The sequence below is a fragment of the Schistocerca piceifrons genome, chromosome 1 (assembly GCF_021461385.2).
Source record: "Schistocerca piceifrons isolate TAMUIC-IGC-003096 chromosome 1, iqSchPice1.1, whole genome shotgun sequence".
NCBI classification, from domain to species: domain Eukaryota; kingdom Metazoa; phylum Arthropoda; class Insecta; order Orthoptera; family Acrididae; genus Schistocerca; species Schistocerca piceifrons.
The window spans coordinates 1,065,189,886-1,065,210,951 of record NC_060138.1 but is presented as its reverse complement, the minus strand read 5'-3'; the positions used below and the strand labels follow the sequence as shown (position 1 = coordinate 1,065,210,951).

Below are 21,066 nucleotides of genomic sequence, written 5' to 3'. Positions count from 1 at the left end.
TCCAACAGCATAATGAATCACACCACGGTTATCTCTACTAAGCTAAGAAAATCGTGGGAAGATAGGCCCACTTGGTCTACTTCCACTAACCCGTGACCTGACTGCCACTTCCGCCTATGAACTGGCGCCAAGTTTGAATTTTGGCAGTAAACAAAAGTCACTTGGGGTTTCGCTACCAACCTAAGAAAATCGTGGGAAGATAGGTCATGTGGACTAACCTCAGTCACCTGACCACCACCTCTTCCTAGGAACTGGCGCCAAGTTTGAATTTTGGCAGTAAAAAAAGGTCACTTGAGGTTTCGCTACCAACCTAAGAAAATTGCTGCATAGAAAGGACTCTTGGACTAACCTCAGTCACCCGACCGCCACCTCTTCCTATCGATTCGTGGGAAATGGAATCAGTCTTCATTGGGCTGCTGGAGAGAGGAATGAGTGTACTTTATTTATTTTGGAACCATTTATTTAGGGATGGAGAATATTTATCACAGTGATGCAGAACACACACTCTGACATGCCACACAGCATACATACCTGGAAACTACTCCTAAATAACTCATCTATAATGTTCTACGCACACACAACTGCTAATTGTAAACTGTCAAAATAACGCATTGCACAGCCTACAGACATGCAAACCACTCGTAAATAATGTAACACATTTACATCCAGAGACCCAAACAGCTCTTAAATTGTCAAAATAATAATCCATCTAAAACACTCTGCAAAACATGCTTGCTAATCGTCAACCATCGAAATCATGCACCAGTCTTTATTTTAACATTTAGAGACAGCACTACTATCCAGTGTGTTCGCCAGGAGGTCTGGGCTCCAACTGACTTAGTACACACCACCACCAGCAGAGGGCACTGTCGTCCGTGACGTCATCTGATGATGCGACTACAGTTATTCAAGATGGTGGCATACATTGTGTTCACCTCGAGGCCTAGTACATATTGACACTACCAGAGAGCACTACCATGGACTTGTAATGAATTTTCGCGAATGCCACGCCCACCTGGACTTGAAAGGAAATAGTTAAACTTTCTCTACAACTCAAACAAGCGATGTCAGTCAATCTTTATGTGGTGTCCAATAGCGTGCCAGTGCATGGATGGGATGGAAACGGCACCATCTATGTGCTCTAATAATGAGCATCATAGCTGATAGCAAGAACAATTTTTTACCAATTTAAGAGTAACTTCAACATCGGCCAGTGACGTGGCAGCATGTTTCTCCAGTTTCAGTATCATAGCTAAACCACCCTCTCCCCACTTAGAGAGTATCATTGCGAATATGAATAGATTACTGTGCAGTATGTCCATTATGTTTTAATTCTCGAACACATAAATCATCAAAGTATACCAGTAATTTACGATCTATCTCTCTGTGTATGGGAGTCATAGAGCGTTTTCACTGTCTTAGGGTAAAATTAGAGAGTGGAAGACCCTCTCACACAGCCATTGACCTACCCTCCCTGCAGCACCATTAGGGAATTAATCTGCAACCGACCAGAAGAAGACCGCTCGTAAAAACGAAAAAATACTTCCGTGAAACACTTGCTCTTGGCAGATACGAGCACAAGATAGCTTTCTGGAGATGTATAGTGTCCACTGTTCACATCCAATCACCGTTCACAAATTATACGATGCCTGCATCAGGCCTGTACAAAATGACCTTTAGTAGCAGGGGATACATCCCACAAGCAAACAGATAAACGCACAACACCAGCGTCCGACACGTGAAAATTACAAGTTATTCCGTCACTAACTCTGAAACAGCATATCTGTCGGGCAAATGTGTACACGGGGATTGCAGCGCCTCACAAGCTCCTATCGCTAACTTAGTTATGACGCTGAAGTCTCGATTTTACTACCAAGATGCGACAGGGGGGATGAAGCACATCGCATAAATCAGAGTTCGTTTAGAGGAATGTGTCAAGTTTCATCACACATGAGGTGGAAGTCCTCTGATGTCTGACAGGTTTACTGTTAACGGTTGCAAGTCGACAGTGTTTTAAACCACATCCAGAAAACGTGGCTGTATGTGAGTAGAATGCAGGTTATGTCACGCGACTGATGCATCCGGACAAAACACTGGAAAAAATTGACCTGTAACAACTACTCCTTCTCTAGAATGCATCAGTCAAACATTAAATCGTACCTCATTACAGCTCTATCTCAATTGATCACCCCGTCAACACTCTGTTATCCTTTAACGCAGATGCAAGTAAGTTTAGAAGTGAATGGTTCTCTGCCCGACTCCTGAAAAGCATCAAATATAGTAGTCAACTCGCGTGTATCACTGATAACTCAATAGACATACAGTACAGGGTGATTCAAAAAGAATACCACAACTTTAAAAATGTGTATTTAATGAAAGAAACATAATATAACCTTCTGTTATACATCATTACAAAGAGTATTTAAAAAGGTTTTTTTTCACTCAAAAACAAGTTCAGAGATGTTCAATATGGCCCCCTCCAGACAATCGAGCAATATCAACCCGATACTCCAACTCGTTCCACATTCTCTGTAGCATATCAGGCGTAACAGTTTGGATAGCTGCTGTTATTTCTCGTTTCAAATCATCAATGGTGGCTGGGAGAGGTGGCCGAAACACCATATCCTTAACATACCCCAATAAGAAAAAATCGCAGGGGGTAAGATCAGGGCTTCTTGGAGGCCAGTGATGAAGTGCTCTGTCACGGGCTGCCTGGCGGCCGATCCATCGCCTCGGGTAGTTGACGTTCAGGTTTCATAACTAACCTTTTTCGTAGGACTCTCCATACAGTTGATTGTGGAATTTGCAGCTCTCTGCTAGCTCTGCGAGTCGATTTTCCTGGGCTGCGAACAAATGCTTGCTGGATGCGTGCTACATTTTCATCACTCGTTCTCGGCCGTCCAGAACTTTTCCCTTTGCGCAAACACCCATTCTCTGTAAACTGTTTATACCAACGTTTAATACACCACCTATCAGGAGGTTTAACACCATACTCAGTTCGAAATGCACGCTGAACAACTGTCGTCGATTCACTTCTGCCGTACTCAATAACACAAAAAGCTGTCTGTTGAGCGGTCGCCATCTTAGCATCAACTGACACTGACGCCTAGTCAACAGCGCCTCAAGCGAACAAATGTACAACTAAATGAAACTTTATAGCTCCCTTAATTCGCCGACAGAATCACCGTGTATAATGCTGCCTCGACGGAAAAAAATTGACTGCCTCCCTGATTCCCCTCGTTTCGGTGTCGACGTTTTCTCTGATTCCTCCTGTTGCCGCATACTTGTTCCAAAAAATGGTTCAAACGGCTCTGAACACTATGGGACTTAACTTCTTAGGTCATCAGTACCTTAGAACTTAGAACTACTTAAACCTAACTAACCTAAGGACATCACACACATCCATGGCCGAGGCAGGATTCGAACCTGCGACTGTAGCAGCAGCGCATTTCCGGACTGAAGTGCCTATAACAGCTCGGCCACAATGGCCGGCGAAACGAGTCTAAATGTAGAGCTCGTGAATCATGTTCGGACTGTAGTTTGGGGACTCTACACAACGCGAGCAAACTCTTCCGGTTTCCTTATGTTGTAGATGTGTTTTATTTAAAATCAGCCGATGTGTTACGTATTATGTTATCCGCCGTTAGAACATAAATTACACTGTGCAACGTCTAGTTTCCTGCGAAAGGCCGCGGATCAGAACTTCTTAATGCCAGTTTAGAAGCACACTAGCAGCAGCAGTTTGAGGTGTAAATTCGGTGAGGGACTGTGAATACTGTTAGGGATGCTTGCATGGCTGCACACTGCGCTATTCTGGGGAGCTTTGTGAAATTTCTTTCTCCGAGCTGGAGCCCCACCACAGCTTTGTATCATCGCGCCAGCATCGATGCCTAGGTGACTTCTATATCGGATGAAGTTAGTTGAGCTTCTATAGTTCGTAATTTTTCTCTGTTGAGGGGTAGAGAATAACGATGGTAGCATGTTGGGCTGACTGATTTGAATGGACATGGATCTGCTTCAGGCTGTCCGCAGCTCGTGGTCGTGCGGTAGCTTTCTCGCTTCCCGCGCCCGGGTTCGATTCCCCGTGATGCCTCGTGATGACTGTGTGTTGTGTGATGTCCTTAGGTTAGTTAGGTTTCAGTAGTTCTAAGTTCTAGGGGACTGATGACCATAGACGTTAAGCCCCATAGTGCTCAGAGCCATTTGAACCATTCTTTTTTTTTTTTTTTTTTTTTCCTTCAGGCTGTAGTATCTTTATCTAGTTAGGAGATTTACCTCATTGCGCGCATTTCCACCGAATGGTCAAAACACGGTCCTGTTGCAGTAACTCAGGTCATTCTATTTGTACATGGGTTGCAAAAGGTGGTGGATATGTCTTTCTCCGACTTCTGCTCAGTTCCGGCTTAAATTGGAACGATCACATGCAGAAAGCTTTAGAAATGGGAGAAGTTGCAAGATGCGTAGGGAGTGTCTAAAACCACGTTGGAATTTTACTGTAGCAGCTAGGTTTGGGAAAGGTGACTCGTTCCAAGATATGAAAGTGTCAGAAATATATATTGAGTAGTGGTTGTAACCATTAAAGGTATTGTCAATAGGATCCAATGCAGGTATGTGGTTGAATGGAAAGACCCGATTCCAAATCATGGACATCATTTCTAGCAGATAGCATAATACTAGAGATCTGAGAAGTTCGTGTACATTTTCTTACGAACTCAAGCGGCACATCATATACTACTACTACTGTTTGTGTTCCTTCTCAATCAGTCATCACCTATAACTCAGTGGATATATCGTGGAACCTCTGATATGGTCTCGAGACAGAATGCGCTACAAATACTGTAGAATTATCTAGCTGGGGGCGGTTTGAGCGAGTCGCAAATAGCGCTTACATATCACATTCCTTTGCTGAATCACTTTCAAAGTTGAGTGATTTTATCAAGATGTTGCATCATGGGCTGATAATACACATTCCTATGATCACCGTCACGGTATTTGTCTGGAGAAAAACCACCTCATTCAGAGGTAATGTCGTACCTCGATTCGTAAAGCGGGTATAGCTTTTAACAGGGATACTTGTGTGCACCTGTAGAACCAAGATCGCTTGTGACAGCAATATGTAGTAGTTGTTGGGATCTGATTTTTTTTAACGTCTGCCCAATTACATCTATCTTTCTGAGACACAGTGGTAGCACTGGCAAGAAAAACATAAGAGACATGTACATGCATTGTTGATTTTCGCTAAGTATTATGTCGTATCATAGGCAATCAGTTATTGATGAAGTATTATACGTAGTAGTAGTGGTAAGCGCATAATATGTTCGCATTTGAGAATCAGGTTTATAAAGTATGTGTTTATGGAAAGGAGATGACTATGTCCAGTCATAAGGAAGGTACATCTATTTCCATTTCCAGAGACACAGCCTTCAGCAGGGTGTATTTCCGATACTTCGCTCATTGTTGGGTGCCTTTCAATTGAGACTGCGATCATAACACTTAATTGTAAGTATAATGATAAAAGATATATGTGACGGGTTTTCTAGAACGATTCCGTGTATGCATGGCCTGTGGTGGGAATGATTCACGTTTCCCGTTAATGGCAGCATCCATCCGAATGCAAAGGCCTGTTGGAGTGTAGAAATGCATCTGAGTTAACTTTGCCATCCTCTAGAGTCTAGACGACCGAATAGCGAACTAATAATTAATATGTGTTGGATAGCTTTTGTGAACAAGTGGAAATTTAAGAATGGATATGGAGATGCGTTTGCATTGTACTGTTATTCCCTCCCATGTAAATTGTTCGGTTGACTGCTTCTGCACATTTCGCGTCTTAATTTAGTTGAGAGAAGATCGATTGTAGGGTGTGCATCTAGCAGGTGAAAGAGACGTTTACTTTGTTCTCTAGACATGAGAAACACCTTAGCTGGCTTGTAAATTAGGGATGATTTGGTATCTGTTACATCAGCGAGATCAGTATTTGCGGATGGAAATATTATTTCTCATCTGTTTGTTTCTAGTTGGTCAGTGGTCTAGAGCATGCTCCACCTAGCTGAAGTTTCAGGTTTGTAGAGAAATAATTTCCAGTCTATATCTTCGGAATTATGTTGCGTGAGCGATCGGGAGGGTACTGCTGTGTGCTTGATATAGAGAAGTGCCTCGAAAATGATATAATATTATGGTAAACGATCCGGAAATACTTGTGTTCTTGTATTCAAGGTCCTGTCATCAGTGGGAGAGCAGTCTAATAGAGTAAGAGTCTTTCCGTATTTGACGATATGTACGACACTTCGCGAGGTTTAGTTGTCGCTGCAGTATGGTGGTCAATGTAAAATAGTTTATTGCCGCTGAAAGTATCGTCTGTAGAAAGAAAGGAAGGGTGGACAGTGCTTCCCTAGGACTGAGCAGCATCGTGAAATATAGCCGGTTTGAGTGTAGGTATACCATAATTTTTTCGGGTGCTATACAGATATAAAAGATAACTGCTCTCTTTGTGTAAAATGTGTATGTATTGCATTGTAAAGTTATTGTAGCTTATGTTGTGTAAAATGTCTATATATTGCATTGCAAAGTTACTGTGGTTTATGGTGTGGCATGACTAGAGAGGATGACTATGTGTCCTATCGTGAGGTATGTATAGATTCAGCACATTGATAACCACGAGAGATTTTTTTCTTGGAAAATTATGGGCGCTATAGATTCTGAGATTCGTTCCAGAAGCACAGCCATCACGAGGAGACATTACCTGTACATGGATCGGTGTCAGACTGTAGCAGCAATCGTTATATTTAATTTAGTTACACTGGTAAATAAGTTCCTGGCTTCCCATATCCTTGTGAGTCGTGTGTGTATTTGATGATCTATAGACAATTTTGTGGGTTTAACTCTCAACGCACTTTAGCGATCTATGCAAAATAATTTTACCGCTGAAAGTCCAGTCTGCAGGAAGAAAGAAAAGATGGTGGTGCTTCGATATTGACGACAACACTAATTTGGCGGATAAATTCGATAAGAGCCAATCATAATTCTCGATTCATTCACATCCTTTGTGCTGGGATATAGGAGCCTCTACATAGTGGTGGGAAAAATTGCGTATGTTGAGAGCAGAAAGGGTAGCACATGATGGAGTGGGTACCACATTAGGTCCGCGAGGAAGACTGCATTCGACGCTATTCTGCGTCATTTTCGTAAACAGGTTCTGTTAGGGCAGGGATTTTCGTGCATACAAGCTGAGACATCAAGAAAGTGAACGTTAACTATTTCTGGGACCTTATACAATTTCCGCGGGGTCGACTAAGTTCTTGTAAATATATTTATTTATTTGGTGGAAATAGGTATAAATTGACTGAATGTGCAACAAAATACAGGTGAATTGAGGAAGTACTTGCATATAGACAGATGGCATGGCTGGATTGAAGAGTTTTTAGCAAACAGAACACAGCATGTTGTTATCAGTGGAGAGACGTCTACAGACGTTAAGGTAACCTCTAGCGTGCCACAGGGGAGTGCTATGGGACCATTGCTTTTCACAATATATATAAATGACCTCGTAGATAGTGTCGGAAGTTCCATGCGGCTTTTCGCGGATGATGCTGTAGTATACAGAGAAGTTGCAGCATTAGAAAATTGTAGCGAAATGCAGGAAGATCTGCAGCAGATAGGCACTTGGTGCAGGGAGTGGCAACTGTCCCTTAACATAGACAAATGTAATGTATTGTGAATACATAGAAAGAAGGATCCTTTATTGTATGATTATATGATAGCGTAACAAACACTGGTAGCAGTTACTTCTGTAAAATATCTGAGAGTATGCGTGCGGAACGATTTGAAGTGGAATGATCATATAAAATTAATTGTTGGTAAGGCGGGTACCAGGTTGAGATTCATTGGGAGAGTGCTTAGAAAATGTAGTCCATCAACAAAAAAAATGGTTCAAATGGCTCTGAGCACTACGGGACTTAACATCTGTGGTCATCAGTCCCCTAGAACTTAGAACTACTTAAACCTAACTAACCTAAGGACATCACACACATCCATGCCCGAGGCAGAATTCGAACCTGCGACCGTAGCGGTCATGCGGTTCCAAACTGAAGCGCCTAGAACCGCACGGCCACACCGGCCGGCTATCCATCAACAAAGGAGGTGGCTTACTAAACACTCGTTCGAGCTATACTTGAGTATTGCTCATCAGTGTGGGATCCGTACCAGATCGGGTTGACGGAGGAGATAGAGAAGATCCAAAGAAGAGCGGCGCGTTTCGTCACAGGGTTATTTGGTAACCGTGATAGCGTTACGGAGATGTTTAATAAACTCAAGTGGCAGACTCTGCGAGAGAGGCGCTGTGCATCGCGGTGTAGCTTGCTCGCCAGGTTTCGAGAGGGTGCGTTTCTGGATGAGGTATCAAATATATTGCTTCCCCCTACATATACCTCCCGAGGAGATCACGAATGTAAAATTAGAGAGATTAGAGCGCGCACGGAGGCTTTCAGACAGTCGTTCTTCCCGTGAACCATACGCGACTGGAACAGGAAAGGAAGGTAATGACAGTGGCACGTAAAGTTCCCTCCGCCACACACCGTTGGGTGGCTTGCGGAGTATAAATGTAGATGTAGATGTAGACATGAGAATAAGATTGAGAACATTCTTAAATGGGTTTGTGAAGGTTTGTAGCTACACTGTCATCAACGGTAAAGACAAGTGCTGTCCGGAGGTGCCTCGCATATGGGAGCTGCGCCTTGGTGTTATGTGACGTCAGTATAACAGTGGCTGTATACCTGACAATAGATGCAACTTTCACCTGCGCTCAGCGGCGGCTTGTGGCTGTGCTCCTGCCAGATCACGTCAGCACCTATGTCTAGGTGAACACATATTTGGACAGGAATTTATCAGAAATCAAGTATGAAAGGGATGTCCCCGCCTCATGCGTGTAGTCATCTGTGTATGGTTTGACAGCTGACAACCACGTTACTTTGCAGTCCAGTGGACAGGGTGTGGGGTGGTGATGCTTGCGTGCATTGACTGCATTATTTTGTGAGTGGGCCTGTAGGCTGTGCCATGTGCTATTTAGACAGTTTACGAGTACTGAGCATGTCTACACATCACTGTGCTGCATTATTTAGGAGCAGTTTGCAGGCCCGTACTGAAATTATTTTGGAAAATTAGGAGTTGTATGTGTGTCTACAGAGCATTATATAGGAGTAGTTTACAGGTCTGTGGGTTGTGTGGCGTGACCCCAGCATGTGTTTTGTACCAGTGTGATAAATATACTCCATCCCTAAATAAAATGTTCGAAACTAAATAGAATACACTCCTTCCTTACTCTTCCCAGCAGCCCAGCGCAGGCTGAATCGTTTTCGCGCCATTTCCCCCTCCAGACCACCATCTGGGATTAGGTCACAGGAGGGATGACAGCGCCCTCTGGTGGCAGTAACGTGTACTGGGTCAGTTGGAGTCTAGATCTCTCGTGGTGGAGACATTGCTTGCAAAATAGAAGCTTATGTCCATCATAGGCAGAGTCGTTGTCCCGCCATTTCCCCCCACCATCTTGGATGACGTCATGCACTATGCACACTAGTACATGTTAGTACATGTTGGTGCATGTTGGTGCACGTTAGTACACATTAGTGCACATTGGTACACTTTAGTTCATGTTAGTGAACGTTAGTACACGTTAGTGCGCGTTAATACACTTTAGTACACATTAGTGTACGTTAGTATGACAACATGGGTTGGTAAGGGGACGTGGCGGTCGGTTGAGGATCGTGGTGGAGACATTCACTATTTCCTTCCAAGTCCAGGTGGGCGTGGTATTCGTGAAAATTCATTCCAAGTCCATGGTAGCGCTCTCTGGTGGTGTGAATATGTTCTACGCCTTGTGGTGAACACAATGTATGTCACGATCTTGAATAACTATAGTCGCATCATCAGATGACGTCACGGACGACAGTGCCCTCTGCTGGTGGTAGTGTGTACTAAGTCAGTGGGAGTCCAGACCTACTGGCGAACACACTGGATGGTGGTGCTGTCTCTAATTGTTTAAATAAAGACTGGTGCATGATTTCGATAGTTGACGATTAGCAAGCATGTTTGCAGAGTGTTTTAGACGGATTATTATTTTGACAATTTAAGAGCTGTTTGGGTCTCTGAATGTAAATGTATTGCATTATTTACGAGTGGTTTACATGTCTGTAGGCTGTGCAATGCGTTATTTTGACAGTTTACAATTAGCAGGTGTGTGTGTGTGTGTGTGTGTGTGTGTGTGTGTGTAGAACATTATAGATGAGTTATTTAGGAGTAGTTTCCAGGTATGTATGCTGTGTGGCATGTCAGAGTGTGTGTTCTGTATCACTGTGATAAATATTCTCCATCCCTAAATAAATTGTTCCAAAATAAATAAAGTACACTCATTCCTCTCTCCAGCAGCCCAATGAAGACTGATTCCATTTCCCACGAATCGATAGGAAGAGGTGGCGGTCGGGTGACTGAGGTTAGTCCAAGAGTCCTTTCTATGCAGCAGGTTTCTTAGGTTGGTAGCGAAACTCCAAGTGATCTTTCATTACTGCCAAAATTAAAACTTGGCGCCAGTTCCTAGGAAGAGGTGGCGGTCAGGTGACTGACGTTAGTCTACGTGACCTATCTTCCCACGATTTTCTTAGGTTGGTAGCGAAACCTCAAGTGACTTTTGTTTACTGCCGAAATTCAAACTTGGCGCCAGTTCATAGGAGGAAGTGGCAGTCGGGTCACAGGTTAGTGGAAGTAGACCAAGTGGCCTATCTTCCAACGATTTTCTTAGCTTAATAGAGATAACCGTTGTGTGATTCATTATCCTGTTGGAATTTGAACATCCTGCCATTTTTCTGGGGGAGGGGAGGGGGCTGGGTTAGTGGATGTAGCCCAATTGACCTTCTTCCGCCATAATTCATACTTCCCACCTAAATCCGCCGTCTTGAATTACGTCCTGGCCGCCATCTTTGATGACGTCATGCGCTGTTGCCAAGTCTACATGCCGCCAGAGTGGCTCAGTATCAACTTTGTTCCAATTGAACAATTGACACAACACGGTATCCAAGCTGGATTACCCCAGGGAAGCATCCTAAAAAAAATGTTCAAATGTGTGTGAATTCCTAAGGGACCAAACTGGTTAGGTCATCGGTCCCTAGACTTACACACTACTTGAACTAACTTAAACTAACTTTCGCTACGAACAACACACACACCCGTGCCCGAGGGAGGACTCGAACCTCTGGCAGGAGGAAGTATCCTAGGGCACACCTTGTTCAACCTGTACATTAACGACTTCCCAGCAATACAAAATACGACGTTAATCATCTAGGCGGATGACACATCCACCTTTGTGCAAGATTGGAAATCGTCAAACATAAATTCACGAATACAGACAGCACTCAGAACTGCTAAGTTTTGGTTGGAACAATGGCGTATTAAAGTAAACATCGACAAGTGCGAAGCAGTTCTGTTCACACGAAGACCGAAACTACTGCGCAAACATCGACACTCTAGACAGGTAACACTACATATATGCCCAATACGTTTCCAAGAGAAAGTCAGATATCTCGATGTCTGGCTGGACCGGAAAACTTACATGGGGGGGACCACATCGAATACGTTGCCAACAGAATGCAGGCGAGGCTTGAACAACTTTACCCAATGCTCAATATGGAAAGTACACTGAATAGGAGGGTGTCGAGGTCCATGACACTGATTAGACATCTGATGACGTGCGCAGCTCCCGTCTGGGGATATGCAGCTCCTACACGCCTGCGCCGCCTGCAGATAAAACATAACAATGTGCTATGGATCATTAGCAACGCTCCACGCTACACACGCACCGTGGATCTTCACAATGAATACCGCCTTAACCCTCAAGAAAGTATTCTAAAAACAAGCCACACGACTATACAGGAATCGAGACACCCTTAAAGTCCTTTCATCCTTACTCTGGGAAACTATGATCGCAACCATAGGTGGAACCATAAGCGGTCATAGACACTACTAGCTAGGGCATAAGCACCTATGGCAAGCTAACATACACCCACAAGCGACAAATGCCGGCAACCCCTGTAAAAAAGCAACGTTGATTGGATATGCCAGCTGACCAACAGGCTACAGCAGAGAAACCGACAAGCTCGCACACTGAGGCACAAAATAATCGCCAACATTACCCTACACTGTGAATCTGATGTATGATCTATCGGACACAAAACGTCGATGAACCTAACTGTTGCAGGTAAATGCTGACGCTGACGGAGAAATCAAGACTGACACCCAGCAGCACCCGCTGAGTAATAGCACCGCACAACGTTAAAGGTATCGACCTGCATGATACCCACTACTAACAAAACCTACCCTTGCATGACCTGTCGCAGGTAGCAAGAAAACCGGTACTGCTCTTACAACCCGACCCAACTATCGCAGGGTTTTTTTTCCCCCCTTGACTCTTCCCTTGGCACTTTTTCCCTCTGCCCTTCAAACCGCTAACCTTCGTTCAACTTTCGACCCAATCTATCTCCAGATGAGCGCGTATTAATGGTTAACTCTACCCAGACGTACGCAAACATCGCAGTACCCACATCCTGCGAGACCTCATTCCAGTTGAAAACTAACCCTTCTGCAGATATGGTAGTAGACGTTTAGTGTTGGCCATCATGGCGGTGTGGGCGTGGAGGGGCTCCACCCACTCGAAGTTATACATATTAATGACAGATATGCTGTTCCTGTGCTCCGTAGTTCTGGTGTTACTTTTAATTAACGTTTACGCTCGTTCAGCTGGAGACAGCACATAGTACGCACTAAATCAAAGTTTTGGTTCATACTCTATCGACATAGAATGTTGAGTACCGATCTGAGTTTCCATTCCCTCTTAATCAATGCTATCAAACAATTGTTTGCCCCGTCATCTACTGAAAGGCTTTAGCATACACTCATGTTAAATTGTTCCTTGGTAAGCCATTTTTTCCCACAAAATTGTCAGTTGCATCCATAAAAATCACAAACTTTTGTGTGACCTCTTGTGATTATAACGCCAAGGCGTTTTCGTCTACTACCACATCATACCTGCAGTAACGCATAAATAATGAAAATTGAGCCGTCGAAGATGTATCTGTAGTGAAATGACATGCAAGACTAAAATATTTACATAGTTTTACTTTATTAATTAATTCGTCAAACATATATTTTGAAATGCCTTCTATGCGGCAGCGACAATTGGATTCCAAAAGCGTAAGATTATTTATTTCAGCCAATATTTGTTTAGGCTTACTGATTAAGAAACGTTGAAAAAAGTTTGAAAAACGATTAACGCACATTAGCATTCGTGAAAGATTTCATATTTTTCTGAAAGAAGGTTACTTACGTCGTCTGATGTTTTCGTGACATCACCGTTTTGCTTAACCGTTACTGGCATAACGTTTTGTTGATTTTAGATGATAAATTTTTTTCTTGCATTTAAATCTAAGGTAATAGCTACTGTAAATGAAATATGCTGACTTAGGAGTAGTGACGAAATAAAATGTACCTTTACATTCAATCGTTCTTCAGCCTACTAAACAAACAGCAGTTTCTTCTTTGTGTTCGGTTATGTTCTTCCCATTTTTCTTGGAAACTTCTATGCTCCTCATTTATTTTCCTCTTAATAACTACACTGGTGTCCAAAATTAAAGGAACAAACTGAAATTTTGCAAGGTTGCTTTTATTTTGCCACAAAAGAGTATAAACATTTGACAGTCAAGTACAGAGTCCGCCAGAAAAGTGTGTATACACTTTAAGGAACGAAAACTATTACTTATGTGTTTATTTTACATTTAATAATTGATTACACAAGTTGCACAACCTTCAGTTAAGCACATGTTTGCTTTAAATGTTCAAAATGTTCACCGTTGGTGGCTGGACACATAAAAGAACGATAACCGGTAGCCGCAACTACGTCAGTCATTGTTAACAGTGGAGATCGCTACACATGTCGCTGTAACATTCTGACGAAGTTCCTCCAGCTTGCGTGGCTTACGTCGATAGACGTTATCTTTCACAGTTCCCCACAAGAAAAAGTCCATAGGTGTTAGATCTGGCGACCGTGGAGAGAACTCAATGAGCCCTCTTCGTCCAATCCAATGCCCTGGAAAACTGTCTTCCGGGAAAGTTCGAACGGCTAGGTGGTAGTGTGGTGGCGCCCCGTCCTGTTGGTAGAAGATCTTTTCATCAGCTCCATAAAGCGCACGTATACCTGGCAAAATTGATGTGCGTAACATCTCGAGGTACACTTTTCCAGTGACAGTAGCATCAAAGATAAAGGAACCTACTAAGCCCGTAGATGACAGTGCACACCACACATGAACCGCTGGTAGATTGAACGCTTTATCCACATAAACATGCGGATTTCCCGGTGCCAGCACACCCTGTTATGACGATTCACGGTTCCATTAAGTTTAAATTGAGCCTTGTCACTCCATTCTAGCTTTGCCACAAACTGTTAGTCATCAGTTCCCATTTGCTGATACCATTCGCAAAATTGCATTCAGCGATCGGTATCGCCATCATTAATCGCGTGCAGTAATCGTGGAATGCAAACTTTCCAGTTAGCAGCTTTCAGAATTCTTCCTACACTTGTACTGCTAACCCCCACTTCATGTACACATTGTGTAGCAGACTTCTGTGGAGAATTAAAAAATGTTTCCAACACAAGAGCCGTCGAAGCAGGACTTGTAGCTGTACACTGACTTCTTGTCCTTCCTTTGTGAATATCACAAATCGTTCCATGCAATTCAAACTTGTCAACGATGCGTTTATTTGCTAGGCGGGTTGGCGGTTCTGTTTCAAACTCCCGCCTCCACTGACGTTGCACTTCGATGCATTATCAAACTTGAAAACCACTTCACAAAACATTTTCGTTGCTCGAATGTCAAGCGTGCTCCAGCCATCTTGTTTTCTCAATACTGAGGTGAAAGTACTAACATCTGTTGAATCAAAGACCATACTACAAAACACTCGTTACTCAACTCGAACGACAATATTGATATCTCGATAAGGCCTGACAAAGAGGGTATACATTTTTCTGGCGGTCTCAGTAGAAACGATGTAAATAATATCTAAATAACTGCAACATGCATAACAGTAGACAAAAATGTTCTTCGTTTCTTCCAACGTAACGGATTTTCACACACATTCTGAGAACTCGTCAATATGCTCAGCATGGGATGTGACCACCTTTGGTAGCAATACAGGCCTCACAACGACGTGGCATGCTGTGAATGATGTCATCAGTCTCATGTTGAGGCAATAAAGCCCATTCTTCGTCCAGAGCTGCTCACAGTCTTGGAAAGCGGTTGCTGGATGCTGACATGATGCACGCCTTGTTCCTAGTGCATCCCAAACATGCTCTATGGGATTCAAGTCGGGAGAACGAGCAGGTCACGCCATGCGTGCAGTATCTTCCGTTTCCAAGAAAACATCAACCGCCCGTGGTCTATGAGTCGAGCATTATCGTGCATTAATGCGAGGTCTGGGCCCACAGCACCTCACAACAACTGCAGATGAGGTCCCACGATCCCGTCACGATACCTGACAGCAGTTAAACTTCACCAATTCACCCGTACCATTTCATAAAGAGGGATTCGAGTGGTCAACATAATATGTGCCCACGCATTAGGGATTCTCCTCAGTATCGGTCTGTTTTCACAATGCATGGGTCTAGAAATCGTGTTCAGCATTCCCTCCAGATGCGAGTCCATCGAGAATCACTCTCCAGATGGAACCCATTTGTGAAAACGACATTAGCCCACTTTTCGACAGTTTAGGTGGCATGTTGACGACTCCACTCTAGACGTTCCCTTCAGTGGGGAGGCGTCAGAGGTAGAAATACAGCACGTCTCCGACAATAAAGGCCACTCTGCCGAAGCCTTCTGCACACCGTTTGCTTTGATACAACACGTCCAGTGCATGCTGCGACCCCACAAGCCAGTTGCTGTGCAGTGCTAAGACTGTACTATCGTGCCGTTACAGCCAAATAACGGTCATCTCTTTCTGATGTCACACATGGTCGGCCCTGCGCTGCTCTTCGGGACACAGTTTCGGTCTCTATAAACTGTCGCCTCAACTGAGAAACAACAGAACGATTCACGATAAGCCATCTTTCTTTCTACGGCCCTCCACAGCAGAGAATCTGGTAGGCACTCTCCCTGTGGCATACTGTACCGTTGGTGACTGTGTACACAGCGGTTGAGGATGTGGGACTATCCGAGAAACAATACCTCGTTTCAAAGGCGCTCTGACGTCATCGTTGGGATGGTTGTTCGTTGACCGGAAGGCCATCTTCCGTGCTGAACACGATGGTACGGACATGTGGTTGACAGTTAGTATGATCATATCGTGAATTAGACACAGGACGGGAAAATAGAGGTTTTTTGCTTAAATTTTGGACACCAGGGTATTTCTGATGGTACACCAGGCATTATTTATTCTGATAGAAGTAATCACAACACGAACGACTACATACACACTTAACGCGTCTAACGATCAAGAGCACCGAAGCGCGACTGACACGAACGACGCTCACATGCTCTTGGAGTTTCCCTCGTGCGCTTCTTGCTAGGTATATCGGTAAAGTTAATGAGATTTCGTGGTGGCGGTTAGAACTCAGGTCCTATCAGTAAGTGCAATCGTGTAACGTCAAGAGTTCTCTTGTGTCGTACAAAAATTCGGAAAAGACAACTTGTATGCTATTTAGATCTTTGTAAAAAGATACTAGATTCTGGGTAACAATCACACAATGGGTAAAACACGGCTGAGAACCAGGGGCAGTACATATACTTGATTCGGGCCGCATGCGGCCCGCGAGCTATTGTTTGAAGACCAGTGGATTACATCAACAGTGTCGCCAACAATAAAGGATGTTAAAGTTATTACAACGTGTCAGTAGGTCGTTGAATTTTTAACGTTTTGTTTCTCTGTTTATGATTGTTTTTGACAGGGATTAACCTAACGACCATAATTGAAATTTACTTCCTGTGAAATACACTACTGGCCATTAAAATTGCTACACCAAGAAGAAATGCAGATGATAAACGGGTATTCATTGGACAAATATATTATACTAGAACTGACATGTGATTACGTTTTCACATAATTTGGGTGCATAGATCCCGAGAAATCAGTACCCAGAACAACCACCTCTGGCCGTAATAACGGCCTTAATACGCCTCGGCATCGAGTCAAACAAAGCTTGGATCGCGTGTACAGGTACAGCTGCCCATGCAACTCCAACGCGATACCACAGTTCATCAAGAGTAGTGACTGGCGTATTGTGACGAGCCAGTTGCTCGGCCACCATTGATTAGACTTTTTCAATTGGTGAGAGATCTGGAGAATGTCGGAAACGTGATGGTGCGCATTTCTCCTCCTTACACGAGGCATCACAACAACATTTCAACAGGCAACGCCGGTCAACTGCTGTTTGTGTATGAGAAATCGGTTGGAAACTTTCCTCATGCCAGCACGTTGTAGATGTCGCCACCGGCGCCAGCCTTGTGTGAATGCTCTGAAAAGCTAATCATTTGCATATCACAGCATGTTCTTCCTGTCGGTTAAATTTCGCGTCTGTAGCACGTCATCTTCGTGGTGTAGCAATTTTAATGGCCAGTAATGTAGCTTTATAAGAGACATTTCAACAAGGGGGAGAAATGCAAACGTTAGAAAAGAGATTGATGTTCTCATAAAACAGGCGACTCAATGCTCGTTTCTCTCTGAGGCCCCGTAGAAGCAGGTGCTCCGTCATTAATGATGTAACTACGGCACGAGGAGTTAAACGCGAACCTATCTTTGTATTGCTCTCGTTTGCCCATGAAGGTACCGTCGTAAACGTAATACGATATTTTGACAGCTTATCTTGCCGTTATCTTGAGGCGGTACCTGTAGGTTACGTAAACGACTGGACCCGGGTATTCACCCGAGATTAACAAAAAATAGCTGATGTACCGGGAAAGCGAAAGGTCACATATTAAACTGCCTACGTCCCTTCCTGTCACTGACTCGTTTCCTGTGATACGGCTGCATTAATGAGACATTTTCCTCTGGAAAATGAGCAGCAATTTTTGTGACCCTCGGCTGATTGTCTATGTTCGTTGTGTACACTAATTTTCCATCCCATTTCTATCAAACACACTCAGGCAACAACTGTGATCAAAAACAAAATGGTAGTTAAATAAACTGTGTCAGGAAGATAGAATATTTTTAATGTTGTAATTAAATGGAGATTTAAATCCTTTGCGTATAAAATAAGTAATAACACAGAGCTTTTTGGATTCAAGCAACAACGGTGATCAAAAACAGATGGAAAGTTGAATAGACTGTGGCAGGAAGATAAACTTTTATAATGTTGTAATTAAATGAAGATTTAAATCCTTTGCGTATGAAATAAGTAATAACACCTACCTTTTCTCCAACGAGAAAATGAACAGCACATTCCATATTACTGGGAAATTATAATGGAAATTATTACGTCGAGAGATCTGCCCTCTTGGATGAGCGGTCATTGTGTGACAAACATGAAAAACCTGAGTGCGTCTCCCGATTACTAGTATCTTGGTGGGATCAGCTGGCATGTACTTAGCAACTAACGTGTTGCTTGATCGGAATAAAGTCTTCAGTTTCAAAAACCGACATGAATACCTGGGAGATACCAAAAAAATGGCTCTGAGCACTATGGGACTTAACATCTATGGTCATCAGTCCCCTAGAACTTAGAACTACTTAAACCTAACTAACCTAAGGACATCACACAACACCCAGTCATCACGAGGCAGAGGAAATCCCTGACCTCGCCGGGAATCGAACCCAGGCGCGGGAAGCGAGAACGCTACCACGCGACCACGAGCTGCGGACCGGGAGGTACCCCTCCAATAAATTGTTCTCTTATAATATAGCAGTTATACGGAATACCTGTGAAAATTGTGAAGAGATAAGTTTTAGTTCTGTCTCTGTGGAGTAAGAATGTTTTTGATCTGTCATGTAGGCAGGAACAACAAATACTTCTTTTAGGGGCCGTTCGTGAAACACATGAGGGACGCTAGATTGGTGTGTCGGCTACTTCCATATTATTAATTATCTATCTATATCCGGATCCCGCCCCAGCTACTGCCGCGTCTGGGTGCTGACGAGTCCCCTCCATTTGGCTCGGTCCTACCACCACTTTTCTTCCTCCACTTGCTGCCCGGTCACGCCTCTCCCTTCCACAGATATTTACTCCTGTTTTGCACCGTGTTCTTGGGAGCCCTCTAGGTCTTTTCCATCCATCTTTAGTTCTTCCATAATTTTGCGGAGTCTCTGCCCACACATGTCCGTACCATATTAGTCTCTTTTTTTTCGAGTTCTTCTCTCATACTTTCTTGTTTAAGGTACTTTCTAATATTTACATTCCTTACTCTGTCCATTCTTGTTTTTCCGTTAACTGCTCTGAGGAATTTCATTTCCCCTGCTTGCAGTCTGCTCCAGTCCATTTCTGTCATTGTCCATGTTTCTCCTCCATAGGGGACAGCAGGGAAGTAATAACTCTTATGCATAAGGAGTTTTGCTTTTTCTGAAACTTCCTTATTCCAAATCAAGTGTTTTATTGTTTGGTAGAAATTGCCTCCCTTCTGTAACCGCCTATTCATTTCGTTGGTTATTCTTCCATCACTAGATATTTCACTCCCTAAATAAGTGAAACTGTCTACCACTTTGAGTGGTTCTCCGTTCAGAGTAATATTCCTGTTGATCATTTTTGTCTCTTTCAAATACCATTACTTCACTCTTATCTTTATTTATTTTTAATCCATACCTTTTCATTATTTCCTTCCACACATCAAGTTGTAACTGTGCATCTACCTCTTTATCGTTCCATAATACCATATCATCTGCAAAAATCATCTTTTTTGTCTTTTTCTTTTACTATATCTTTAACTGCCCTATTCATTCCCTCCATCACAACATTAAAAAGTACAGGAGATAGAATACTTCCTGGTTTAAGTCCTTGTCTTATTTCGGACTATCCAGAGTTCCCCAATGGTGTTCTAATTCTACAATTGTGTCCTCTGTACATTGTCTTTATTACATTAATGTTTCCATCTTCTATACCAATCTTCTTCATTTCTTCCCAGAGTCTTTCCCTGTTAACTGAGTCATATGCCTTTTCTATGTCTCTGAAAAACAATATCATTCTTTTGTTATACTCCCAACTTTTTTCCGTCAGTTGACAGATAGAAAATATCAGGTCGATCGTGCTTCTTCCTTTCCTAAACCCATGCTGTTCTTCATTCAGCTCCTTTTCTATCTTTTCACCTAAATGATTTAGTAAAATTCTTTTAAAAATCTTGGCTGTATGACTCATAGTTTATTATTATAGAACTGTTAATATTTCTCAGCCTAATCTAACAGTTGTCTCCACTGCCCAGAAACGTATTATAGTAATAATTTTCTTTCCTTAACAATGAAACATTTAGATTATGTCAGTTGTAGTCTCTTTGCAGCTATTTGTTTGAATCTAAATCTGGTATCACGTTATTGGAATTTGAGAAAGCTCTTTCATTAGATGTAAGAGTGTGCCTCCTAACCCTAATCCTGTCAGTAGAAATAAATGCATAAATAAAACATCGACCAGAATTAGCGCGAAAATTTTTTCGGCTTACTGTCGTAAATTTCAAACCAGTCGCTTTGCTTACCTGCCACCTTCCCCCATTAGCACAGAAACGTAAAGACATCGTGCCGTTTACAGCGATGACTCTCTAGCAGGCCGCAATGTACTGTGTCCTTGCTGAAGGGTGTGCTTGCTGAAAGAAAACGGCGCATTCATTCACTGCCATCAACTCGTGAAACTGACAACGATTGCGTGTCGTAACCCGTATCTGGCGGGCTGAAAGGGGGGCAGGAGGGGGGGAGGGGAGAGGAAAACAAAAAACAAACAAAAAGCTGTTCGAAGGTGGTGTGGTGGGGATAGATTGTACCTGCATACAACAGCTACAGCGGGAGTTATCGCGCCAGTGCTCTTCTACTTCATATACTTACTGCTTGTCCACGATTACTTGAAGATTT

General features: G+C 43.1%; 1 protein-coding gene across 1 annotated transcript in view; it reads right to left on the bottom strand.

Moving 5' to 3' along the window:
- The window catches only part of LOC124797911 (UDP-glucosyltransferase 2-like), a 133,515-nt gene extending 112,677 nt beyond the window's left edge, over positions 1-20,838 (bottom strand). The window contains exon 1 of the mRNA XM_047261040.1: positions 20,697-20,838. Coding sequence (XP_047116996.1) covers positions 20,697-20,735 — 39 coding nt within the window. The 5' untranslated portion in view covers positions 20,736-20,838. The remainder of the gene's footprint in view (positions 1-20,696) is intronic.
- Between the last annotated feature and the right edge of the window lie 228 nt (positions 20,839-21,066).